The 25,616-nt window shown below is 37.3% G+C and overlaps 3 protein-coding genes across 7 annotated transcripts; all 3 read left to right on the forward strand.

Annotated features, from left to right (window-relative positions):
* The first annotated feature begins 529 nt into the window (after positions 1–529).
* Positions 530–16,315, forward strand: LOC308707807 (cytospin-A). 2 transcript variants are annotated; one of them, XM_081394475.1, is made up of 12 exons: positions 530–611; positions 2,325–2,385; positions 3,718–4,080; positions 5,229–5,302; positions 10,557–10,948; positions 12,126–12,210; positions 12,305–12,362; positions 12,499–12,577; positions 12,684–12,789; positions 14,008–14,124; positions 14,212–14,271; positions 14,711–16,315. In XM_081394475.1, the coding sequence occupies exons 2-12, from the start codon at positions 2,346–2,348 to the stop codon at positions 14,798–14,800; spliced, it is 1,464 nt and encodes a 487-aa protein (XP_081250601.1). In that variant the 5' UTR covers positions 530–611; positions 2,325–2,345; the 3' UTR covers positions 14,801–16,315. The 2 variants fall into 2 exon arrangements, with proteins under 2 accessions (XP_081250601.1, XP_081250602.1); XM_081394476.1 differs by having other exon boundaries at positions 599–611; positions 3,685–4,080.
* Positions 16,316–16,653: 338 nt separating this feature from the next.
* gale (UDP-galactose-4-epimerase) lies at positions 16,654–21,137 on the forward strand. 3 transcript variants are annotated; one of them, XM_081394199.1, is made up of 11 exons: positions 16,654–16,781; positions 17,196–17,325; positions 17,711–17,826; positions 18,468–18,581; positions 18,769–18,945; positions 19,021–19,134; positions 19,224–19,290; positions 20,038–20,123; positions 20,214–20,291; positions 20,449–20,563; positions 20,651–21,137. In XM_081394199.1, exons 1-11 carry the CDS (start codon positions 16,779–16,781, stop codon positions 20,713–20,715), a joined length of 1,065 nt encoding a protein of 354 aa, XP_081250325.1. In that variant the 5' UTR covers positions 16,654–16,778; the 3' UTR covers positions 20,716–21,137. The 3 variants fall into 3 exon arrangements, with proteins under 3 accessions (XP_081250325.1, XP_081250326.1, XP_081250327.1); XM_081394200.1 differs by having other exon boundaries at positions 16,655–16,781; positions 17,714–17,826; XM_081394201.1 differs by having other exon boundaries at positions 16,779–17,112.
* Positions 21,138–21,362: 225 nt separating this feature from the next.
* zbtb8a (zinc finger and BTB domain containing 8A) lies at positions 21,363–25,545 on the forward strand. Of its 2 annotated transcripts, none has more exons than XM_081347806.1 (4): positions 21,363–21,510; positions 22,444–23,267; positions 24,114–24,283; positions 24,550–25,545. In XM_081347806.1, exons 1-4 carry the CDS (start codon positions 21,446–21,448, stop codon positions 24,868–24,870), a joined length of 1,380 nt encoding a protein of 459 aa, XP_081203932.1. In that variant the 5' UTR covers positions 21,363–21,445; the 3' UTR covers positions 24,871–25,545. The 2 variants fall into 2 exon arrangements, with proteins under 2 accessions (XP_081203932.1, XP_081203933.1); XM_081347807.1 differs by lacking the exon at positions 21,363–21,510 and adding an exon at positions 21,542–21,619.
* The last annotated feature ends 71 nt before the right edge of the window (positions 25,546–25,616 follow it).

The raw sequence follows: 25,616 nt of genomic DNA on the forward strand, positions 1-25,616 counted from the left end.
TTATTTATGGTCTATAGTTTTTATGTTGTGATAAAAAAAAACATCAATAAATCACTTAAGCTTATTGCCTTGCTACACTACAGTAGGTCAGATAAGCTAAACAACAATATTAACCACCTTCTGTTGCTCAGTGCTCAAGTCTTTAAATTAGGATCAGGTCAGAGGTTATGGTGAACTGACTGCCTGTAGTATTCGTTAATCTATATAAATCACAACTCAGAGTAAGTTCAAACCCTTAATAACGATGATGTTAATGAGGGAATGTAGCCTACTCGCACGTGACTCCTGGTGGAAAGTAACTCAGTCACTTGGAGGGTGTTTACACAGGAGTTGTTTATTTGTGAGTTGTCGCTCCTTAAAAAGCTGAGGACAGTAAGGTCATAATGCTTTTTCGATCTAGTTCACGCTGTTTTCAGTAGTAGCTAGTACTGCTCAGTCCTCGTGAGGGGGCAAAAGGACCGTTTTTAACCGTGCTTCAGAGTTCATACCCACATCCTGCATTCTCTGCTCATGATCCGCTCCCGTCCGTGTCCGTGAAGAGGTGCGACTCCACTAGCGACAGCATGTAAAACTTCCCCGTCAGTCCCGGTGAACACAAGACCTTCAATAAGGTGTGTATAAACGATTCATTATTATGGGTTTCTTTATCGTTTAGGTGTTTTTATATTTTATTAATTCATATAAGTATGATTTGCGGTCTTTTTTTCCAGATGGTGATGCTCGCTGTCCGTGTAATATGTTATTTTCTTGTTTTATTATCTTGGTTTAAGATGTTATTGATAGACTATTCTCTTGGTTTAAAGTTGCTTGTTCGTTAAACTTGAAGTAGGATAGGCCGGAGATTGTTGTAACACTGGATGGCAAGTTAACAGTTTTAACCCATTAGAATTTATCAAAAAGGTAAACCGATGATTGATTAATGTTTTCTTTCTCTTTTTGTTATAAAATACAACCATATTAATTAATTAGACTACAAAATATTAGATATTAAAAACAATGTACGTATTGTTAGTAGCCTAGTATTACTATTACCTAATAAATCGTCGTAATTTATTTAAAGTTTTTTTTGTGAACAAATGGTCGCAAATATATTTGCATGTTTTGGTTGTCACTGATTAAGTTCAGAATCCTGCATTGTTCACCTTTGATTGAATGGTATAAAAAGTCATTATGCAAACAATACAATTTACTTTACCTGTTGAACATTGTTGGATGCTGTTCTTTAGAGACCAACCAAAATGTGCCATTTATTAGTAGTCCTGATATTATATGACAACCAAATTTACTCGCTTAAGTCAATTGTATATTCTATATGCTTTTTTTTATTATTATTACATTGAAACCAAATGTCTTACAACAATCCATGGTGTTCCCTAATTATTTGCTCTACCTCTTTTATTTAGCAAGTGCTGTCCATAGGCTTTTGCATTTTCATGCAAACTTTACCACAAACCTCATTCAAATTGCTCTACTACATGTTGTCGGAGAGTTTTCTAAATATCTCAGAGACCTGGAAGAGGAGTATGAGTGGAGATACTAATGTACAATCTTGTTATATCTTTTGAGTTTTTGTTACGAATGTGCCAGCACCACTGTTATTTGGATATTGAATAAAGACTGCATGGGACATAGAACACGTGTGTGAGAATGGGTGCTAAAGAAAAGGGTAACACTTTTTTTCGATGGTCTACTTTAGACATTCTACTAACTATTTAAGTAACTTTGCAACTACATGTCAACTGCCAGTCAATTAGAGTATTAGTAGACTGTAATAAGTAATAAGTAACTTTGTTTTGTAACTACATCAGGGTTACCAAGTCTTGGGGTTTTCCCGCAGAATTGGACTACTTTTAAACAAGTTGATTTTTCCCCCTTGGGTTAAAGGTTTATTAGACTGAAATGCTTGTATTGAGAATGAGATATTTTAGCCATTTTACATTCTAACAACTATACAACTGTGCTAGCTGATTGGTAATGGCATTGATCTTCTTTATGAAAACATGATGTTTATGATTACATAGAGTTTTAGGTGTGGGACTGGCATATTTTGAGTTTTAATATTTGGGATAGGGTCAGTTGGCTAATTTAAAGTTATTTTTGATTGGCCTTTGGACTATTTCTGTTACGCAGACCTGGGCAACCCTTAACATACTAACCCGAATTTCTAACCCTAACCGTCTGCTACAGTCTACCAATACTTAATTAGTTAGTTGACATGTAGTTGCAAAGTTACGTAAGTAGAATGTCTAAAGTGGACCATTGAAATAAAGTGTAACCAAGAAAAAAATGTATGTGTATAATGAATTTTTTGACTCATTCACTAGACTGAAAAAGCTGTTGGTAACATGGGGAATAACTCTGGAAAAGAACGACATGGATCTTCAGGTAACTAGCTTTTGACAACATACACACACACACACATTTGAATTTCCTGGTGTATTAGATGTGTTATTGGGATCTGAGGCAATTACCCTATAGGGGCAGGGACCAACAGAGGCATTTTTCACAAGAGATAACAGCATGCAGAGACAGAGAGATATAGAAACAAAAAATATAGGAATACAGAAAAGAGTGCTGTGTAAAGCGTAGTTTCTGGGCATGTGACTGTCCAATATTATGAAAGAAAGAACTGCAGGACAGTTATTAAATATATTAGAGAGCGAGTCATTATTGGCATACTGTATTGTACATTCTTCCCTGTTATTGGTGGTGTCCAGAGCCCTCAGACTTACTGAATCAGCAAACCTTTCCCACCCAAGGAGACGACAAAGGCTTTTTAATGAAGAACACCCACTCAGACACATTCAATCTAATCTGCTCCTGTTGGTTTGTATTCAGAAAAAGCAAATAATGAAACCTGCCTATTTTAGAAAACTAAAAAAATTCCTAAATGATTAGTTCACATAAAAATGAAAATCATTTACTCTTACTCAAGACGTTTCAAAACGGTATATATTTACTTTTGTACATGGAGCACTTTGAATAGTGTGCTGGTTCCTCTAATAATAATGTACCAAAGAGAATGTAAAAGCACCATTAAAGTGTTATAAACCTAGTCCATATGACTTGTGCACTATATGTCCCAAGTATTCTGCAGATTTTTGTGAAGAACTGACAACAATTTAAGTTGACATTTTCAAATTAAGTTTGAAAATAAATGTATTTCTTTTTTATTGGAACATCAGGAATTATAAACAACCTTGTTTGTTGGTGGATTTTGCAGAGCTTAAGGGAATAGCAATAAAAAATAATAAGGACAATCATATTGTAGTACAAATACAAAATTTAAAGTCATTTCACAGACTTAAAATATAATATGAAAACAAACTTAAAAGGGGCAGAACAGATATTTTTATTTTATTTATTATTTAAAAATACATTTATTTAAAAAAATCTTGAATCTTTCTTTTAATGGATCTTTAGATATATTTTGCTAGAAAACAAGAAAAAAATGTGAAAAAAAAACAGTGATAGTAGTGTCATTTATCAAAATAAAGAAACAAAAAATCTATACTTGGTAGTCAAATCTGTACTGTATATGGTAGTCACATAATTCTTGTCCCCTGAAATCATGAATATTAACCACATTCTGACCATCCCATGAATAACGGAAATAAAGTTTCATTTCTGTGACAGACTAATCTATGCACACAAGTTATTATGTCAGGTAATGTTTTATTACAGTATTCTGAGAGCTCCACCTCTGTCTCTCTGCAGGCACTGCTGTGGACATGTATGAAACACCTCCCGCCTCGCCATATAGTCTTGTTTCTACTTGGTCACCAACGTCTCAGCTGGTGTCCATTTCCAACTGCACAAGCACAGCCACCCCAGAAACGACTCAAGATGCTCTCAGTCCGCCACTCATCTCCACCAATCAGAATGATTCACTTTTGGACTGCAGGACAGGGCCTGCGAAAGAGACTGAGGAATGTGAGATGACAGAAGAACCTAGTCTGTTATCTCATCCGCCGTGTGTGTGTGTGCATGGAGACACAGAAGTGGATGCAAAACTCCTCCAGGAGTGTTTGAACACACTGCAGCTCAACAACACTGAAGAATCTACACACATTCTGAATGGTGAGTCAGACAGTCATGTTATGTACACTGATTCATTCATAAATTAGAGCATGCACATAATTAAATGAACTGCAAACATTTTTAAGAAGTGGTCTGCACACAGTATTAGGAAAGTTACTCTTAAAAAGCAATTTTATTACTATCTGTATCTACTAATTACATCTTCAACAGTGTGATTAGATTACTGTACTAATTACTCTTTCTAAAACGTATTACATTACTTATTACTAATTACTTTCTAAATCCCATATCAACCTCGACCAGTTGAACAATACAAGGATAGATATGAAACTGCCCTATTAATTCTTTCAAATAAATTACATTTATTTAATGGGAGAAGGTTAAATTAAAAACATTTTAATATTAGATGTTTAATTTTTATGTTAAATACACTATTGTGTTATATAGAATTGTTCTATAGTTTATACAATATTTAATCCAATTACATCAGAAGTAACTAATTAAATTACAGAAAATTTAAGAGTAATAGTTTACTTTTTCAAGGGAAAAGTAATTAAATTACAGTAATTAATTACTTGTAGAAATGTATTACACCCAACACTCTCCGCATATAATAATACATTATATCAAAGTATTATATAAATCTGTGGGTCTCAAATGGTGTTGCTGGTATGTTCTTATCATGGACAGCAGGGAGGACAAAAAATGCAAATAATAAAATGTAGTTAACCATATAAGCATCTGTATTTATACTGGCTTACTTTAAAAAATAAAAAACAATCAAAGAGGAGAAAAACTCAAATTCTCCAATCTTTCATTGTTAAACTCACTTCGCCAGGTTGCATGACATTCTTGAAAACCACGAACAAAACTGTGAAAGGTAAAAGAAAATATAACCCACAGTACATTCAAAAATAGTATTTATTTATTCATTCATTCAATTTTTTATTCATTTATTTGTTCATTTTCATTCGTCATTTTGGGTTGCCACTTGTCCTGAATCTGGGTCCTGAAGAAAACCTCTGATACCCTTATAGATTTTAATTCATTAAATGTTTATTAAACATTTGTATCACTTTTATCATATTGCTGTCGCTGTGGTTTTATAAAAACAATAAGCCGATCACAATAAGTGATTTTACCACTGCTGTAAACCTAAAGTTTACATGTCTTTTTATGTTTTTCAGATCTGTTACAAGGTTTTCTGGTGGAGAGGGAGAAGATGAAGGAGGAATTGAGAAGTTGTAAGGAAAAGATTCAGGTGAATCACACTTGCTTCTTTTTGTACCATCCATGTACTCTCAGTTTTTGCTTGACACTTTGGTTTCTAAAATTCCCTCTTTTGAAGACAGGAAAATGCAACAGGAAGTAACATTGTTCCCAGAGGGGCAGGTCAGGGAGGGTTTGATAACAGCCTGTCAGCTTCAGCAAAGGCTTATGGGACATGCAATCCTACAAATGACTCCCTTCCTGTCTTAGTTGAGGAATGGACATTGTTTTTGAGAGTGGTTTGTGTTATGGTTCTGCTAACATGGTCCTAATCTGGTAGTCTCAAGGAATCAGATCAAATTAAATCTATTTTTGACAGGAAGGAGGAGAGGAAGGCAGGAAGGGGCAGAGAAGAAAAAATGAAGAAAGAGACGGTGAAATTGTGCACTTCTCTTAGACTTGCATTGATTTAGCATTGATCTATAGCACTAATATGAAACAAAGAGAATGTTTATTAGTTAGTTATAGCATCATTTAAAAAACAGAACGGTGCTCTGGTCACAAGCAGCTATACAGGGTGTCAGGCCTGAAGAAGTAGGAGTGTTTGAGACACAGATGGAAACAGGGAGTGAACGGGACATAATGAGGGGGATGTGGGGAATTCTGTTCAGCTCCTGCAAGAACAAAACTTTTTTGTTTGGCCCCTGTGACAGTAGAAGTCAGCATGTAACGACTCACTGACCAAACAACAGAGTGAGTGTGTTCCTCCCCAGCCTTCTGTGAGTGCACATATCTTTAAAATGCAACTCACTTACATGCACTTCAGTTGTGTCTAAAGCAGTAACTGATCTTTTACTACAATTTTTTAATGGAATAATGTTTAATATACATTATTTATTAGTGTTCAGCATAATCTTTTTCATTAATGTGCCATCATAATCTTTAATTAACTCTCCCTCTCCCTTGGAAAGACATCTCTTCTCTGATGACATTCACCGGCATGAGGGCGGGACAATAATCCATCCCTTCCAGAAACCTGTCACTCACATAAGATCACAGCAATTATCCAACCAACGATCCAAAAAAAAAAGCCTTTTTAAATAAATAAAATAAAATCTTGTTTTAGAAGCCACTGACATACATCACAATAAGGAAAGTCCGTCACAATTTTCTGTTCATTTTGACTTTAAAAAGTCATATTGACGTTAGTCTGAAATCAGGGTTTTTGTAAAGTTTTTCCGAAGTTCTCCCGAAGAAATTGTTTGTGATGTCTTTGCAGTTAGACTAACGGACCTTGATAATGCAACTATAGTTTTGCTTTCGCTGCGTCTTAAATCATGTACTGTCTGAGTAGGCACTACATTTGAATTTGAACTTACTTCCCAACTGTTAAAAAAGGTGCGTTCTATAGTATGAATGTGTGTAGTATGAATGTAATCCGGACCTACTACATCCGCCATGTTGTCATTATCATGTGACCTACCAGCATCAGTTGCGTTCCTTCAGTTCCTTCATCTCCATTCATAAATCCTCTCCCGTGGCCTCATGGGATTGTAAAGTGTTCATTGAATGCACACTTCAGACTCTTGCCAGAAGTAGTAGGTCATCCAGGGACTTTTCGCCTACTGTTTTTCGAATACCGGTACTATGTATTCTGACGTACTACTCTGCTTGCGTACTGTTTTCCGCATACTATATAGTAGGGAAGTATTCGATTTCGGTCGCAACGTCTTTCCATCATGCAATGTGTATTGAATCTTTCAAATATTTGGTTTACGCATTGTAATGTGTAATGTAATGTTCGTCATGTATACTTGAAACATATGAAAACTGTATCTCAACTACATATAAAAAGCCGTACGGCATAACTGCACATGTACATTTACTCAATGACTCTATCGCACATTACCACACAACTTTCATATTCACTCATAAGATCATAAGAAGTCACTCTTTGTAATATTCCCAGTTTCATTTTGACCCGAACAAGCTCTCTCTTGCCCCATTGGACATTGCAAAAATGTTAAATTTGGTGTTCTAACAATGACTATACTCAGGGAGCTCAAAATCTGTGTGTGTGTAAGAGTGAAAAAATAACTATGGATGGAGCAACCCACCACCACTCATCACACACACACACACGTTATGAACATAAGAAACTGGCGGATCAGTTCCAGATGGACTGCTCTGAATGCAGGAGTCACACGCTGGATTTGGGTTTGGCTGGAAAAGCTTTACACAGTGTATTAGGCCATTGTGTTAGGCGCACTTGTCTGTGGGCACTTTTCTGTGTGTGTATTACTGAGTGTAGTGATTATGTAGTGTGCAAGGGGTTGTCAAGTAGGGTGATCGAGTCACACTCTACCCACCCCCACACACACTGTGCGAAGCCCAAAACAAGAGCAACAACTTCTTTTCATCTGAGATGGGTGTGATACTTCCTTAGAAATCCCACTGAGTCAATGAGCTGATGTCTAAAACATCACCACTGTCCAGAGAGAGAGAGAGGTGGGGTCATTTTCTGTTGTGCCAGGATGCCTGGAAATCACACTTACAATCCTAATGGTGAGTGTGAGCAGAGAGAGAAAGACAGAATTTAATGACTTTAACAAGGTTGGGTGATTGCCAACATGTGTTAATGCGGTTTCATTCAGTCCTCATCCATCAATAAAATTAAGTATCCTTTTAGAACAAATGCTTCAGGATTTAAACAGGCTAATAGGAAAAGGAAAAGTTCATGAAAATCTCTCCTGTGACAGAAAATTCTTGTTTTGTTTAAGGCTGGAATTTTGAAACATAACTTTTGCCCAGATATTTGCCATGATTTATAGTCTGGAATAGTTGCTGATAGTCAGAGGCAGTCTGCAGATTTTGGCCAGTTGGAGTTGACAGATTTCACAGTAAAATTGCGTAGTGTGTGATGGGCACAGAGTATTTTTAGCTTCAGATTCGATTCCGTCCAACCGTAGGATATTTTGAGCTAATTTTAGAACACATATTGTTTTCAATTGTCACGTGTCTCCTAGCAATGAGGCACATGTTTCTGTGTGAGTTTGTTGTGTTCTGAACCACCTAATAGTCTGATGAAGTGTGTGATCCTCAGTCTTTAAGTGTATGATGCCTATAGATTTTTAAAATCTGTTTAGATAGTGTGTTCTCAAAGTTTCACAAAGTGTGCTGTCAACAATTGGCAATTGTGCTTTGTCGGTTTAAAGTTTAAAAATGATTTTCACATTTCAGACAGCATAGAAATACCTAAATACCCTCCAATGCATGTGTTTAAATATCAGATAGACTCTCATGTGTGTGTCGGAGGAAGTCCTGCTATAATCAGCTCCAGCTGGGGTCTGGAGGCCTCAGAGTGATGAAGAGGGTCCTGAGACTTTTCCTGCTCTCTCTCTCTCTCTCTCTCTCTCTCTCTCTCTCTCTCTCTCTCTCTCTCTCTCTCTCTCTCTCTCTCTCTCTCTCTCTCTCTCTCTCTCTCTCTCTCTCTCTCTCTCTCTCTCTCTCTCTCTCTCCTCCTACTCTAATTCCATCCTCCTTCATTTGTTTAATCGCAGCTGGGGTCATCAACCTAATTCAGGCTAAGGAACTGGCCTGACCTATACAAACGTACATATAGTATCATGATGTATTTACATATTTTATGATGCTAACATTGCAATGCCATTAAAATAATCATTATAGAAGTCAGAGTCATGTAATTGAATAACTTTGGTTGAAGTTAACATACTGATATTTGTTTAATGCATTTTCTTTTCTTTTTTCTCCACAAAAATGCTTGATAATCGGCAGGCTTCTAGTTGGCCTCATGACTCTTTTTTTAACGTTTCTACATAGTTGTTCTCCACCCTTTCAACTTAATAGCTTTTGTCATTTTTTATAATTTCTCATGAATTTTCCCCTACTCTTGTCCTAAATGATTTTGTCTTGATTCTGCCAGAGAAGAAAAGTGATTTAAATGAACACAAACTACTGACTACTAAAGTTATCAAAGTGAGACAATTATCATTGTACAATCCTGTACAATAATATAAAGCAGAAAGAAAAAGGTAAAAACATTTAGCAGGCAGAGTTTCAGTCAGTTCTATTGAGAGAGAGACAAGAAATGAAAGCGAGAAAGAATAGATTTAGATTGTTTGTTTTTTACAAATGTGTTATCATGCCTGGGAATCACTCTTGTATTTCTTGACATCTGACTATTGAGCAATCATTTTATTGCCAGAACCTGCTCGGGGCTGCAAACGGAGTAAGATTCCTGTGTGTGTGTGTGTGTGTGTGTGTGTGTGTGTGTGTGTGTGTGTGTGTGTGTGTGTGTGTGTGTGTGTGTGTGTGTGTGTGTGTGTGTGTGTGTGTGTGTGTGTGTGTGTGTGTGTGTGTGTGTGTGTGTGTGTGTGTGTGTGTGTGTGTGTGTGTGTAAATGTGACACGGCTCTGGACCACTGCATGTAAATAATACAGGACACGTTTTATACCTTTGAAGTAGAATTTGTTGCTGATCTGACCATCTCAAATTCCTCGGCAGAGCAGAGCAAAGTTTAATGTAAGCATATTGGGTGTGAGTGTATGTTTAGCAAACAGTGAGAAGTGGACAACAGCACAGTATGATCACCATAGCGGTGAGATTCACAACAAACCTTCTGATCTCATAGACTCACAGCTGAATTACAACTCTAGAGGAAATCCAAGAGGAAAACATTAATATCCTCAGTCTACTGCTCTGATCTCGAAGCCTCTACATCCTAGTGTATATTTTGTAATCGAGTAATCAAAGAACCTTTAAATATATATGTAAGTGTGTGTGTGTGTGTGTATGTATATATATATATATATATATATATATATATATATCACACACAAACATACAGTATATCATGTTAATCATATATTTATTTGGCTTCATGTTTCATATGTAGAGACGTGTCAGTTATTTATGTGTGGAACCTGTGCGGAACTCAGAGCGTCGTCATTCGGAAGAGCAAGCTCTCTCCAAACCATTCTTTCACAATTTGAGCTTGATGGATCTTGTCATCATTGTCATCCTGGAATATATATGGCCATGATGTGTCCTACATGGTTGTTTAAGAAATGAAAAGTTACACACTCCATCAATTGGGATTAGAAGAACTATTGCCAAACATATAACATGCTATAAGCGTAATAATCACTGCGATAACGATCTAGTCATAGACTCATAGAGCATTTGAATCCAAACAGTCACTTTTTTACAATATTTTAATTATCTATTAGTCTCTCTCTCTCTGTGTGTGTTTGACTTGACTCTACCACTGTTTTCTCCTTCTGTAGGCAGAACGTGAGGAGTGGCAGCAATTCCAGGCTGACCTGAAGGTGGCGCTAGTGGTTTCAGACAGACTGAGGGCAGAATCTGAGGAAGAGCTAAGTTCTTTAAGAGCAGCAATGCAGGACATGGGCACACAGCTAGCCGATGCCTTACAGGGTCGCAAGGAGTTCAAAAGTCAATTAGAGAGCCTCAGAGTTGAACTGGAGCAGAGCCAGCAGAAATTGAAGCAGGTCACAGGCAGCCACCAGGGGGCGCCGGTACTGAGGGGCCTAGAGAGACGAGTGGAGGGTAACGTGGTGGGTAACGAGAAGAGCACTGGACCCGAAGAGCAACTGTGGACAGATGAGATTAAGAGGAAAAGAGAATTTCGCATATCTGGTACTGCAGAGAGGTCAAGGTTAGTATTATCCAGGGTTCAAAATGTAATAAATTTTGAAAAATGGATCCTAAACACACAAAGGCTAAAGTTTTGAGATCAAATCAATGTGAATTCTAAAATTTTAATATAAAGTAAACTGGTTACACTTTACAATAAGGTCCCATTAGTTATCTTTAGTTAATGTCAATATACCTTATAGCTGTTTTTCCTCTATATTTTAAATTAGTGCTGGTATGGTGTTTCGGTTGTGAACAACTCTGATCTGAAATAATCACATACTTCCCTACTATATAATAGGCAAAAAACAGTATGTGACAAAAGAAGTATGTCCGAATTCACAGTAGTCATAAAAGAGTAGGCAAAAAGTAGAGATTCAGAAGTGTGCATATGACGAACACTTTACTATCCCAACGGGAGAGGATTTGTGAATGGCAGTGATGCAAACAAAGTCCCTTTCAAGGACGCGATGCAAGTGACGCTGGTAGGTCATGTGATATGGGCAACATGGCGAGATTACATGCATTCTACAAACATTCATACTATATAGAACATACTTTCTAAGCATTCGTGAAGTAATTACTTATTCAAAATAAGTACCTACTCAAGAGAGTATACGATTTCGGATGCAGCCCAAATGTTTTTGAAAGAATCTGTTGAGTGAATGATTGAAAGAACTACTCAGTACTCAAACAGATGCTCACTCATGACCACCTACTGAAGTAATGATGTAACAGTCACAGAATAAATCAGGATCTGACCGAGCTTTGTTGGTGATCTGAATCAAAAGATTCAAGTAAATTCAAAATGAATCAAAATCCTCAATTTTAGCTCTTCAGGCTTTCTTTGAACATGTAGTAGTTTTTAAATCGAGGTAATGGATCTGTCTCATCTGAACATGTTAGAATGGAGTCGATTCGCCTGAGTGGAATCGATTCACACCTTTGGAATTTACAGTGCTCTCTCTCACTTCCCAACTGAATCAATGAATCAGTTTTGATTCAGTCTTATTCAAGCTTGTCTGTTCATCGAGTGAGTTCCATTCCATTGTGAATCAGTGCACAGTTCTGTAATGCATGCCGCAGACATATCTGATTTAAGAGCATTGTTTAGTGATTCTAAATGATTCACTGTTTACAGCCCACAGTCTGTCAAAGAGACCTATGTTACATTCATGGATCATTCCATCATTTTGCAGGAGTCTGTGCAGACTGCCCTCCAATTACCCTGATGTTGTTGTTAATGGTACTTCCCAAACCTCCATGGCTATGACAACAGAATCTGTGAGTAGAAAAGTAAAACATATTCCCTTTTCTACTATTTTCAGTTTTGGGATTTTTTGGATTAATACATCTGAAATATTTGCTCACTCCTCAGAGCAAGACTCAAGCAGTAAGTTTAGAGCAACAGGGCAACATGACCAGCTCCATTAAAGGTATCAAAACAGGGGTTTCATTTGCACAATATCCTGTTGATTGGGTTTCGTTGAATATTTGTACTTTTGCTAGCATACCAGACTCATACGGACACAAATGATTTATCCTGTGTGCGTGTCTGTGCATGTCTAACAGACAAGAAAGTGGAGAATTCACAACTACAAACATCCAACTCTTCGGGTTTAGATGTGACCAATAAGATCAACAGGACAAGGTGAATCAAAAACCATTATCTCTTTTTTCATTACCATTCATTCATGAGAAACACTGGAATGATAGTCAAATAATTGAGATTTGACATCTATCTCCTTTCCCATCAGGACACAGGAGGATTTCCCATCAGGGTTCAGGTCGCTGAGGCTTCATGGGAGTTCTAGGCGGAACTCCCTGCTTCGCTGGTGTCAAGGCAGAACTCAGGGATACAAGGTACTGAACTGAACCAAACTAAACGAAATAGCTGACCGATCAAACTTGGCAGTCGGCCACACACCCCCCTGTCTCAGCCTTAGACAGCATGGACCACCCACAGTCCTTTCACTGACCATCTGATGCACATTGTACACACAACTCAAAAGCACTCTCTCAGTCTGGAAAGCTCTTGTTTGACTCGCATTGGGAGTTTTTTTATCAGTCTGCCTGCAAAAAAATAAAGCCTCGGAAGTCATGTTTACAAGTTACTGGGTTGAAACAACAAACACTATGAAGAAAGAAATTGTCACTGGATTTCCTAAAGTGCAATTTTGATTTAGTTTGAGGCTCTTAAAGCAAGAGATTAATACATTTATTCAGCAAAATGTATATATTTATATTTAAATTAATATATTCAGCAAGGATGCATTGAAATGATCAAAGGTTACAGTAAAGATATTTATAATAATACAAAATATTGCTGTTAATGCTGTTCTTTAAGAATCTTGAAAATATATCACAGTTTTCATAAAAAATATTAATCAGCACAACTGTTTTCAATATTAATAATAAGAAATGATTCTTGAGAACCAAATCAGCATATTAGAATGATTTCTGAAGGATCATGTGACACTGAAGACTGCAGAAATGATGCTCAAAATTCAGCTTTGCCATTACAAAAATAAATCACATTTTAAAATATATTAAAATGGAAAACAGTTAAATTGTTTTCTATTTTATAATATAAATAATAAATATATATTACTGTTTTCACTGATCAAATACATCCTCGGTGAGCATGACACTTATTTCAAAAACAGTTTTGAAAAGTAGTGTATATGTATTTTCCGCCACCTTTTTTAATTGTATTGTGAAACAATAGGGATTTATTATTTTTATTATAGACAGGAATTGTCATCACAGAGTGTGAAGAGTTCTATTGATCTTTTTTCCTGTACAACCAATTCATGAAGACAGCCACACCATTGTTTAAATAAACTTTTTCAACACAGGTCTATTATTGTGATACACACTATAAAACCAAACAGCATGTAACAAAGACTAAACTAACTGTGGTTGGTCACTTTATATATCAGCCACCCAAGTCTCTTCCTGTCTAAGTGGGTGGTTCTTGGCCAGAACAAAGATGCAATAAAATTGTCTAAAATTGTCCTGACTGATGTAAAATATCTGCCTGTCTCTCTATTATTCTGCTGCCTCCTGTCTTTCCTGCAGAATATAGAGATCACTAATTTCAGCAGTTGCTGGGAGGACGGTTTGGCCTTTTGTGCGATTTACCACAGTTACCTCCCCTCTCACATACCATATGACAAACTCAGTCCAGAGGACAAGGTAATACACACATCTTACAGATGCTTGCATGCAAACATATTAGCAAAAGGGTTGTTATGATGATTTTTATGATGATTTTATCCACAGAAAGAGAACCTGACTCTTGCATTCCAGACTGGAGAAGGCTTTGGAATCTCTGCATCACTGGTGAGTTTTTTTCTAAGCTGTCATATTTAAATTCATAACTTAATCCTATAATTACTCCACCCTGATTCAGCCACCAAACCAATCAACCCAAATGCACAATTAATTAGTTCCAGCTTGAATCAAAAACATTCTGACAGATATTGATACTGACTTCAGAATATGCAAGACATGAGAATGAAAAACATGTCAGACCAGATGTGAAAATGACTCATGATTGAGTAGACATGAGAAATACTCAGATATGATTGATTAGATATGTAATTGACTGGCTGAACGTGATAATTACTCAAGAGATGATTGACTGGAAATGTAAAAGCCTGGCTGAATGCATTAACAATCATGGTTGGCCTGATTCAAAAAACGACTCCAATTGGAATAATGCAAACAGGATTTCATGTGGTTGTTCATTTGTGAATAATGTTTCATTGTGGTTCCTCAGACGGTGGAGGAGATGCTAAAAGATGATGCACCAGACTGGCACCGAGTTCTGGAATACGTAGAGAGCATCTACCGACATTTTGAGATGTGAGACTCCGGATATACATGTACTGATCATTTGCACAGTCATCACAAATGCTTTCAAAATTTCAACATGGCCTCAGAGGGGAGCACACAACTTTGAACAACCTTAAAGTAGACCTGAAAGTTCATCTTTTGTTGCTGGTTTGTATTTGAGTTTGGCTGGTTAGCATGGCCCGCTAACCCTGCCATGTGTTCTGACTTAACGCAAGCAACAAGTGAATTGCTTGTTTCATTATATTATACTGAAGGGCTCTTAAAAGTGTCAAATGAACTTAAAGTTGGCATGAAACAAAGGTTGCAATAGTACTTTCTATTGCAGTTATGCATACTTGTGTGGGTCCTGCATTCATCCCACTGAGATGAACTGGAATACTATTTGATGTTTAGTATTATAGACCTCCTGAGCAAAACTCCTAAAGAAGAGCGGCGTGTTTTTGTAAGGTTTGTGAGTTAGATGAGGAGTGTCCTGTTTTATTATTGCTGCTTTCTGCCCTCTGTTTGTGTTCATGTGGAATTGCAGGTTTCATCGCCAGTTTCTCTTTTTGCTCTTTTTTTTTATTCCGATACAACACGACATGAACTACGTTGTAAATCACAAATCACAGAAATCATTACTTTTGTATGTGTGCCATGTTTTATTCTCTGTGATATTAAAAGTCTGAATAAGGAGCAGAGCTGACTCATTCAGCGGCTGCTGTTTGTTGACTTTGAGCCCCAAAACCCACTGATAATCTGACAGCCATTAGCGTTTTGTAGATATTAATGGAAAGTAAGATTCCAAAGACAAGCTTTAATAAATAAATATTTTTATTTATACTGTTTGTTTCATTGACCAATGAGGAGTTAGGCTTGGCAAAACTTGAGAGTGATTGAAAATGTGTGTATAATATGAACGTATGAATGAATATTCCTTATTTAAAGTGTGGATGAAAGGGACAGGCATCATCATAAATTGTTAACTTCACTTTACAGATTCAATAGTCTCAAATGTCAGTGCCCGCGCGAAATTATTTTGGTACAGAAATATACACACATTATTGTCTCTCTGGTACTCTTGGAAATGCATTCCTATTTATATTTATATTCCTATATGCAATTTTTAGTTCAGTAGTCTTTAATGGATAGAAGTGACTCTTCCTGTTTTGAAGTAAATGAATAAACCACTTGACTGACATATGATCACTGGACAGACACGTCAGAATGAAAGTTGTGTGCGTAAGGGAAAATAGTTCTCCTGTGAGGAAACAACTTTTTTTCATAATAAAAGTAATCGTGAGAACGCATGATTGATCAAAGCCGTAGTACTTCATGTTGGTACTGTAAGTTAATGTATATACAGTATATATTACTGAATCCTTTTGCCTTCTTTAGTCTATTTTTGTTTGTTTTTTTGTATTGTATTGTATTTTACTTTTTCAATCTTTTTGATATTTTTCTTTTCTCTCTGGTTTTTGTTTGTTTAAAAAATGTTTTATATAAAAAATATTCAAAGAAAAAAATAATAAAGCTGGAAAAAGTGTATAACAATAAAAATGTGTCACAACATTAATATATACATAACATTTTTCACACTGTGGTTCAAGGCTTCCATGATACTTGATATATTTTGTAATATATTTATATTGATTTACTTTTTTCTCCAAAGAACGCATTTTAATGAGCATAATGCAGGAGGGCATTTACAGTTTTGGTTTAATGGACACTGATCTCCTGCTAAAGAACACTAAAAATTATGCATGGATGAATGAGTGATTGAGAAAGAACGAAAGACAGAAAGGCAGTTGAAAATGACAAATTAATCAAAATATGAAAGACTTTTACTTTAAAAAATAAATAATGCAGCTCACGCATTAGCTGCTTCACACACTTCCACGTATCCCTGAAACCAGGAACCAAGAATGAATAAACCAAACAGACTCGGTAAACTCTTCCCGCCTGTCACCTGCCTGCTCTCCAATAACCCTCACTGAACCGCATTCATCAGCATGGTGAGTGTTAATAGGTCTTAATGTGAGCTGTTGTGTTGTGTTATATTGTTTGTTTTGTTCTGAGAGATAAGATATCTTACTTTCTTCCTTCAGTCAGGTGACATTTAAAATTTTACTGTGTTTGATATCAGTGCAGTCAGTGTATACCAGTGTAGTCAGGCTGATTTTAACTAAATTGATCTCTTGAACGTTTGGGGAATCATTAGTGAGGTTTAAAGGCAGTTGTGATTTGACCGCCATTGATGAATGAAAGAGCCCCATTCACATACAGTAAAACAGGATGCTACTGATGAAGGCAAAGCCACGTAGTGCACGTACAGGTTGAGTAAAGGTAGGACACACCCACATACCTGTTAACAATGATCCAGTAATTACATTCACCTTTGTATGTCTATCTTTCTGTCTGTGCTGAAGGCTCTCAACATGGGTCAGAAGATCTTGGTGACAGGAGGAGGTGGATACATTGGCAGCCACTGTGTTGTGGAGCTCATTGAGGCTGGTTATCACCCTGTGGTCATCGATAATTTCAGTAATGCTGTCAGAGGTAAACGGACTTCTATAAATCACATTACACTGCTGAAAGTCCTTGTTGGTATCCTGAACACATTGCATTACAAAGAGTCTCAGAAATATCCTGCACGCACAATGAGCCCTTGTGTGGAATATATCAAGTAACAGTTAACTAACTAAACTTTTTTCTTTAAAGTATTAATTTAAATATTTTATTATAATATTAAATCTTTTACATAGTTTTTCCTATTTATAGTATTAAATATTACATTTTGAATTTTAAATAAAAACTATTGTTGTAATATTGCTTACTCTGCATCTTGGTTTAAGACAAAACTTCAGTTTCTTGTTAGCTGACAGTATTTTCTAATGTATTTTATAAATGTCCGTCATTCTTTGTGGATGTGTGTTGTGTTGAGGAGAGGGCGATGTTCCAGAGAGCTTGCGGAGGATAGAGAAGTTTCTGAACACTAAGATTGAGTTCCATGAGCTGGACCTTCTGGATAAACCTGGACTGGAGAAAATATTTAAAAAGGTAAAAATGGACGCCTACTCTTGTTTGTGTCCATGTATCCTGTATAATGAAATCTAATCTTCATTTTGCTGTTATACATTAAGCCACAACAAGCCCCCCTGAAATTGGACATGAACTCCCTCTCAAATCAGATTTCCCACTTGGAAACTCAGATTTCCTAGTAGGAAGATATGAGTTTCCTAGTAGGAAATTATTATAATTCATTGTCTTTGCTGAAGAAATTGGTCATGAACTCCCTCTCAAATCATATTTCCTACTAAGACACTCAGATTTCCCAGTAGGAAACTCAGACTTTCTAGTGGAAAAATATGAGTTTCCTAGTGGGAAAATACGAGTTTCCTAGTTGGAGAATACGAGTTTCCCAAGTAGGAAATTATTTCTTTTTTTATGTAATGTTTATTTAACCAGGAAAATTAAGTTTAACAGGGACATAAATTTACATTTGATATATAAAAAAAAAAGTGAGGACTTTGCCTCATTTTAAAACACCATATGCTTGCGTGTGTGTGCTTTCCATCATACTATCATTTTCTTGACTCAAATCAATCTACTAATTTCTGAACCGAGCTGGTTAAATGTATAACAGCGTCCCCTAATGGTTAAATGATTTAATTGTTTTCTCTCTGCCCTCTGTGTCTCAGCACTCCTTCTATGCAGTGATGCATTTTGCAGGACTGAAAGCTGTGGGTGAATCAGTAGAACAGCCTTTAAAATACTACAGAGTCAATCTCACAGGAACCATCAATCTGCTGGAGGTAAGAAACGTGTCTGAAATTGTAAATGTCTTTGCATGGATCATTTTTATGCATGGAGAGTCCATATGAATCTGATTCTTGAAATCCAGATTAAGTACAGTTAGGGGTTTCTTTGTGCATGTTAGTGCTTTCGGCTCTGAAGGAATGCCTTACTGGCTGTGGCTCTGTGTGTGTGTGTCTGAATCAGGTGATGCAGTCTCATGGGGTGCGTAATCTGGTATTCAGCAGTTCTGCCACCGTCTACGGAGACCCACAGAAACTCCCCATTGATGAGCAGCATCCAGCGGGTGGCTGCACAAACCCCTATGGCAAGACCAAGTACTTCATTGAGGAAATTATCAGGGACCAGTGCACAGCAGAGAAGGTAGTTGACCGCTCTGTTATGACGCTTTTGTGTCTGTGTGCGTGGCAGGTGTGTAACTGATCAAATGTCTCGCAGGACTGGAATGCTGTGCTGCTCAGGTACTTCAATCCCATTGGTGCTCACATCTCAGGACAGATTGGTGAAGATCCTCAGGGAATCCCAAACAACCTTCTGCCTTATGTTGCCCAGGTAACCTGTCTGAGCACTTGAGGTTCAGCGGAGTCTGTGTGCATTGTAAAGGACATTGTTCTTTCTCACTTTCTCACTTTGTATGGCAGGTTGCTGTTGGAAGACGAAAACATCTGAATGTGTTTGGAAATGACTACAGCACACCTGACGGGACCGGTAATGAGAGATGGTTTTCAGCATGTTATTTTTGTCTTAACATCTGTCTCTTGTTTATTCATTTCTGTTATTCATTTATTCATATATTTATGTGTTGGTAATGTTAACAAACTATTAAACATTGTTTTTTTTGCTGAAATAAAATATAATCATTAGATAAAAAACTTAAACTAAAAATCAAATTTAGAAAAGTTCCCTTTGGCATTTAACTGAAATAATCTGTTTAAGGTAAAGTACTAAAATGACTAAAATTAAAATTAGGAGATGGAAATAGAAAATGTATTTATTTTTTAAAAACTAATAAAAATGACAAAGCACATAACAAAATTACTAAAACCTTAACTCAAGTTAAAAAAATGAAAATATAAAAATGAAAGCTATTTCAAAATATTAATAATTATTGTAACAGTATATACATTTTTTTCAGAGTTTTTGTTTATTTATTTATTTATTTTTAGTGCTCTCTAAGTTTGTGCTAACTGGTATAATTTATCATTTTAATGAATGCAGTTAAAATTCTATGCAGTGTCTAATGTTTTCCTATTCAGTCGGAGGCATTTTAATGTTTAATGCAGTTTAATGGGTTGTAAAGGTTTTATAATATAGTGTTATATAACCATGTTATGTTATTTTAGTTTGCTTTGTACTCATGAATTTTGTTTAGTTAGTTTTTTTTTTTTCCTATGTTTTTATTTCAGTTAATTTTGTGTTCCTTTTCAATAACACTGATTTACTCTTCCTGGCTAGGTGTGAGAGACTACATCCATGTTGTTGACTTGGCAAAGGGGCACATTGCTGCCATCAGGAAACTGAAGGACAGCTCTGGGTGTAAAGTACGTCATTTTGTCTTTCCTCTTTAATGTACTCAAGTTTTTCACATCCCTTTTTCTCAGTTTTACTTTTCTGTCCTGGTCTCCGTGAAGGTTTATAACCTTGGCACAGGTACAGGTTACTCGGTGCTACAGATGGTGAATGCCATGGAAAAAGCTTCAGGTCGAAAGGTGAGGGGTAAAGCTGCTGTGGTCCAAAGCACATATTTACCATTTCTATATGCATATATACAATTTATTTAGCCTGAGGTCACCTTTATGAAATCTCAATGTGGTGTTTAAACTTGCAATATTTCCTTCAATGGTAGTATTTTTCCTCTGGTTCCAGATTGCCTATCAGATTGCCCCTCGGCGGTGTGGGGATGTGGCCTCCTGCTATGGAGATCCAACTCTGGCGGAGAAAGAACTGGGCTGGAAGGCTGAATACGGCCTGGAGAGGATGTGTAAGTGTAAACTAAAAGCATTTTCATAGATTTAGATGGGTGAGAAATACTGACAGCTCACGATTAATCTTTTATCTGATCACGCAGGTGAGGATCTATGGCGTTGGCAATCCCAGAATCCCACGGGATTCAGTAATGGAGCACTGCCTTGAAGCTGGATGAATGCAGACTGTTTCTTACAATAAGGGAATTGCACTCATAGCAAAAAAACAAAAACAAAGCCAAATTGGGACTATGATTCTTTGATTTGTAATAATTATATGTAAAATCATTATATTACAAGAAGCCTGAATCTAAACAAATGATTTCATGTAATTCAGCATCTGTCTCTCTTTTTTTATGGCATCTCACTTGTATTAAAGTACATTGATCTAATATAGAATTATTTATACTTCCTTGTCAGTATTGACATAATAAAAATGATTTCATATGTGGTGTTCTCTTTTTCTTTTTATCTTTATTTTTACAGTAATTTTTTCAGCATTTAACTGATTGGTTATTGGTTTACCTGGCAGATTATTGTAACAAAACACATGCTTCAATAAAACACCTTAGACTCAAGTGTATGAAATTTAAACTAGTCCCCTATCAAATCACTGGCGCTGTTTCCTGGCTATGAGACGAGAGGGCCAACATAAGTGCTAAAAAACAAAAATGGGACATTTATTCATTTTAAGGCCAGAAGGCGTAAATGCATTGGTTTTGCTGTACGGGGGCGCGTGTGCTTTAAGCGGTTCTCCGGTCCCGGGCGCTCCGGACACCCACGTCAGCAAAACGTTTTTCCAGCACAAACGGGTTTCGGTCTTTCGGGCAAAGCAGGAAGTGAAAGCAGTTCGCCCTGATAACAAAAGCTGGACAAATACATCCAAAGTAGGCAGAGAAATGGAGATGGTTTGTGAAAGTGGGACATGTCGACCGTACCGGAGTGCGGGTGACGCGGGGCATCTGTGAGTATTATGTTTAAAGAGACTGGGGGGAACGGTGCCCGGGTGAAGAGGGTGGGCGAAGGGGTCCAGCACGAGGCTCAGCGTCAACCCGCGGGGCGTCCGAGCTCAGGTAATCCGAAATATAAAAAAAAAGGCGACGGTGTTGCAAAGCCGGGTGTTTTGCGTTTTAAGATCCAGCCTGAGGTCGGTTCGGTGGGCGGCTCTCCACGGACGACAGGGCTCCCGTCAGAAACCACCCCACTGCCTCTATTCCATTATCTGACAGCTTTAATTCGTAATGAAATAAATGATATGTCTGGTTAATGTTTAAATGCCCTTTTAGTGAAGTACAGGCGTGTGTGTGCGCGTTATCTCAGGTATTATTTTATTCGGCGGGCGTTTTACACATAAAGGGCGAAGAGCACTTTAATCTCATAGCTAATTGACTCGTCGAGCGTTTTCTCGGTTGCTACGAATTCTATGGCTTTATATTAATTTGGTTATTTATTTATTTATGTCTTGACTTGCGGTGTAACCCAGTTTTGGTAGTGTGCGCGTGCTGCGAGGGGGGACGAATGATGGAGAGATTTTTTTTTAACAGCAAGAACGTCCCCTAATTTTTCTTTATTGTAATTATTTCAATGTCTCAAGCGCCAGTGTAAAACCTGCGTTTCTCGTCTTCTCTCCCTCTTTCTGTATTTCCTCCTTTTTTTCTCCCTGCTTCTCTCCCTTGTTACCCGATGCGCAAAGTCGGGTGTTGCCCCTTCCACAGCGAATGTACATGATTGACAGATGCGTAGTCCAATCAGAGAACAGTGGGCGGAGTCTTACTGCCTCCTTGTGAAATCGAATCGCTGCCATTACGTCACACAAAAGCACACATACACGCTGCAGAAATAATGAATAATGAGAAGTTGTTGTTTTTTTCATTAAAGTTCTCACTTCTTTTTTCAGACCTGTTCACAAATGGACCAGTGCAGATATGTCAGCCATTCACCAGAGCTGTTTGCTAAAGCAGCTGGACCAGCAGAGGCAGCAGGAGTTGTTCTGTGACTGCAACGTGCTGGTTGAGGGTCAGATTTTCCGTGCACACCGCAATGTCCTGTACGGCAGCAGTGGATATTTCAGGATGCTGCTGTCTCAGGGATCTAAAGACACTCTAGAGTCTGTAAGTGCTTCTTTTGATGTCTTCAGCCCTGATATCTTTGCCATCATCCTGGACTTCATTTACTCTGGTCAGCTGGAGCTCAACAGCTCTAATGTAATAGAAGTGATGTCAGCCGCCAGCTACCTGCAGATGAACGACGTGATTTCCTACTGCAAGGCCTTCATTAAATCTTTCCTTGAGATCAGTGCAAAAGAGGACGATGAGAATCGGTATTTGTGTCTGTCGGACAGCAGTCCGCTTCAGGACAGACGTGAGAACGTCATCGAGCAGTCCAACGTGCGTGACGTCAGCATGAGCCCTCAGACCAGACTCTGGGATCAACAAGAGGATGAACAGCCGCAGGAAGAGTTCAGCGGAACCAGCCCGCAGCCGTCAGGGCTTCAGCTGAACTCTCCTCCGCAGTCCAGCCTGGAGGAGGAGCAGTACGGCTCTGGGCTCCCGGAACGCAGGAGAAGAGGAAGCAGGAAAAGAACCGCCACCAGTCGCTTGGTAACAGAAGACACTTCTCTCATTGACCTGCAGGGGGTGGTGTCACACTGCTCGCAGAAAGCAGACGAGCTGTACGCCAACCTTCCGTCCATTGTTGGGGTTGTTGGGGTGTTCAATAAAGGTAATCACTGTTACACTGCCGTCTAAAAGTTGTATTCAGCAAGGATACATGCATTAAATTAACCAAACATGACAGTAAATACTTTTACGTTGCTACAACATAATCCGTTTCAAATAAATGCTGTTCGTTTGAACGTTCTATTCATCAAATATTAAGCAGCACAACTGTTTCCAGCATTGATAATAAGAAATGTTTCTTGAGCAACAAGTCTGTATAGCCTATTAGAATGATTTCTGAAGGATCACGTGACACGAGGACTGCTGAACGATTCAGCTTTGTCATCACAGGAATACATCACATTTTAAATATATTTAAATAGAAACTGTGAAACTTTTTAAATTGTTGTAATATTTCACAATATTGCTGTTTTTACAGTTTTTTTTAATTATTATTAAATAAATGCAGTCTTGGTGTTCATGACGACTTTAAAAACATTTAAACAAAGAATTTTAGAGAACCCCAAAAATATATATATAAATTATGTTTTATTCTTTTCTATTTTACATAAATATAAAGTGTTTTTCTTGTCCTCCAGCAAGACTTTCTCTGCCTCCCATAGTGAAAGATTCAAGTCATATTGCACAAATTTGTTTTGTAATTAGGAGCTATTCAAGGTTTTAATCAACAGCCAAAATCTGGACAATACATACAAATGCAAACCATTTCTCCTTTAGGCCTTTATCACACATTTCACTATTTATATATCTATATTATGCAATGTTTCTGGACTTTCTGGGTAAACACGAGATGATTTTTTTAAAAACAGACTTTCATATAGTTATCTGATATGGTGATGCGTGAAAGGGATCTGACAGTCCTCTCTCTCTCTCTCTCTCTCTCTCTCAGATTCCACACCCTCTATGCGCTACAAATGTCCGTTCTGCACGCACACAGTAAAAAGGAAGGCAGACTTGAAGCGTCATCTCCGCTGTCACACAGGTGAGCGTCCGTATCCCTGTCAGGCCTGCAGCAAACGTTTCACTCGCCTGGAACACCTGCGCAGCCATTTTGAGACGGTGAGAAACACTAAGCTTCACACATGTCCGGTTCATTAACACCTCCACAGGCTGTACACATCCACATGCTACTGCTGGTCATTAATTCATCATATCTTGTACTTCCTTCGTGATCACATTAAGTCAGGGTTGAATTCAGTCAAATGTAATAGATGCGATTATATATAATTGTATATGTTTTTCAGTCTGTTAAACAAAAGAAAAATGATATTGATGTGAGATAGATCTAAACATCCACTCTCCTTTTTAACACTTGTGTTACGCAGATTCATCAGGCCCGTAAGCTGGTGTGCAGGAAGTGCAAACGGCATGTAACCGAAGTCAATGGGCGAGTGGTAAGCGAGGGAACCCGCAAATACAGGCTGTGCGACGTTTGCATTCAGGAAAGCGGCTACAGTGAGTTAATCACAGATGGAACTGATGAAAATGAGGAGAAGGAAGGCCTGTTATTGGGTGTGGAAGAGAACATGAGTGACAACAGGCAAATTACATGGGTCATGGACGACGATGACCTCGCGGAAGATTCTGGAGCAGATCTCATTATCCAGGAAGTGGAGGACAGTGATGAGGAAGCCAGTGGAAAGTGATGATATGTTTGTGTTTGTGTGTGTGAGGGTGAATGGGTAAGAGCTGTCATCTTGGCAGTTTAACATCTGTTAATGTTTCTCTTAATTTCATAAGGGAAATGACTGTGCGTTTTTGTACAAATAAAAATACTTTCTCACTACAAATCTAAAGTATTTAAGTATCTAAAGTTTTTATAAAAGTACAAGTATATTTCTGTAATTTAAAGTATATTTACTTTATTTCAAAAAAGGCATTTATGGGCAATGTGGTAATTCAATTTAGATCCAAGGCTGACACACTGGGGTTTTTCTTTAATTAAAAATGAAAAATTCTGTGATTTCAATCTTTCAAACTTTAGTTAATGCCAAGGTTTACATTTATCATTTTATATACTATGCTGCATGGAGTCCACGTGACCTACTTTGTGTAATGTGTAACAGACTCATTTATTTATTTAAATCACAACAAGTTATTTGTTATCAGTCACAGGCTCAACTTAAACATTGTCTAAATAAAATATTGTATGTATGAATGTATCTGTTTCTGTTTGATTCTGGAAATATCATCTTTGCAATTTGTCTTATTTTGACATGACAATTATTTGCTTTGATTATTTAATTTTAGACTAAAAAAATGTATTTTATACATGCAGTGTGTGTAAGAATCATAATTTACATTAAACCAGAATAAAACGCAAATAAATTGGCTCATTCTACATTTATACTAGAATTTAACAAAAAATTGGGCAAACAAGAAAACATTTAGC

Source organism: Scardinius erythrophthalmus (genome assembly GCF_964197995.2).
Source record: "Scardinius erythrophthalmus genome assembly, chromosome: 19".
Classification (NCBI taxonomy): Eukaryota; Metazoa; Chordata; class Actinopteri; order Cypriniformes; family Leuciscidae; genus Scardinius; species Scardinius erythrophthalmus.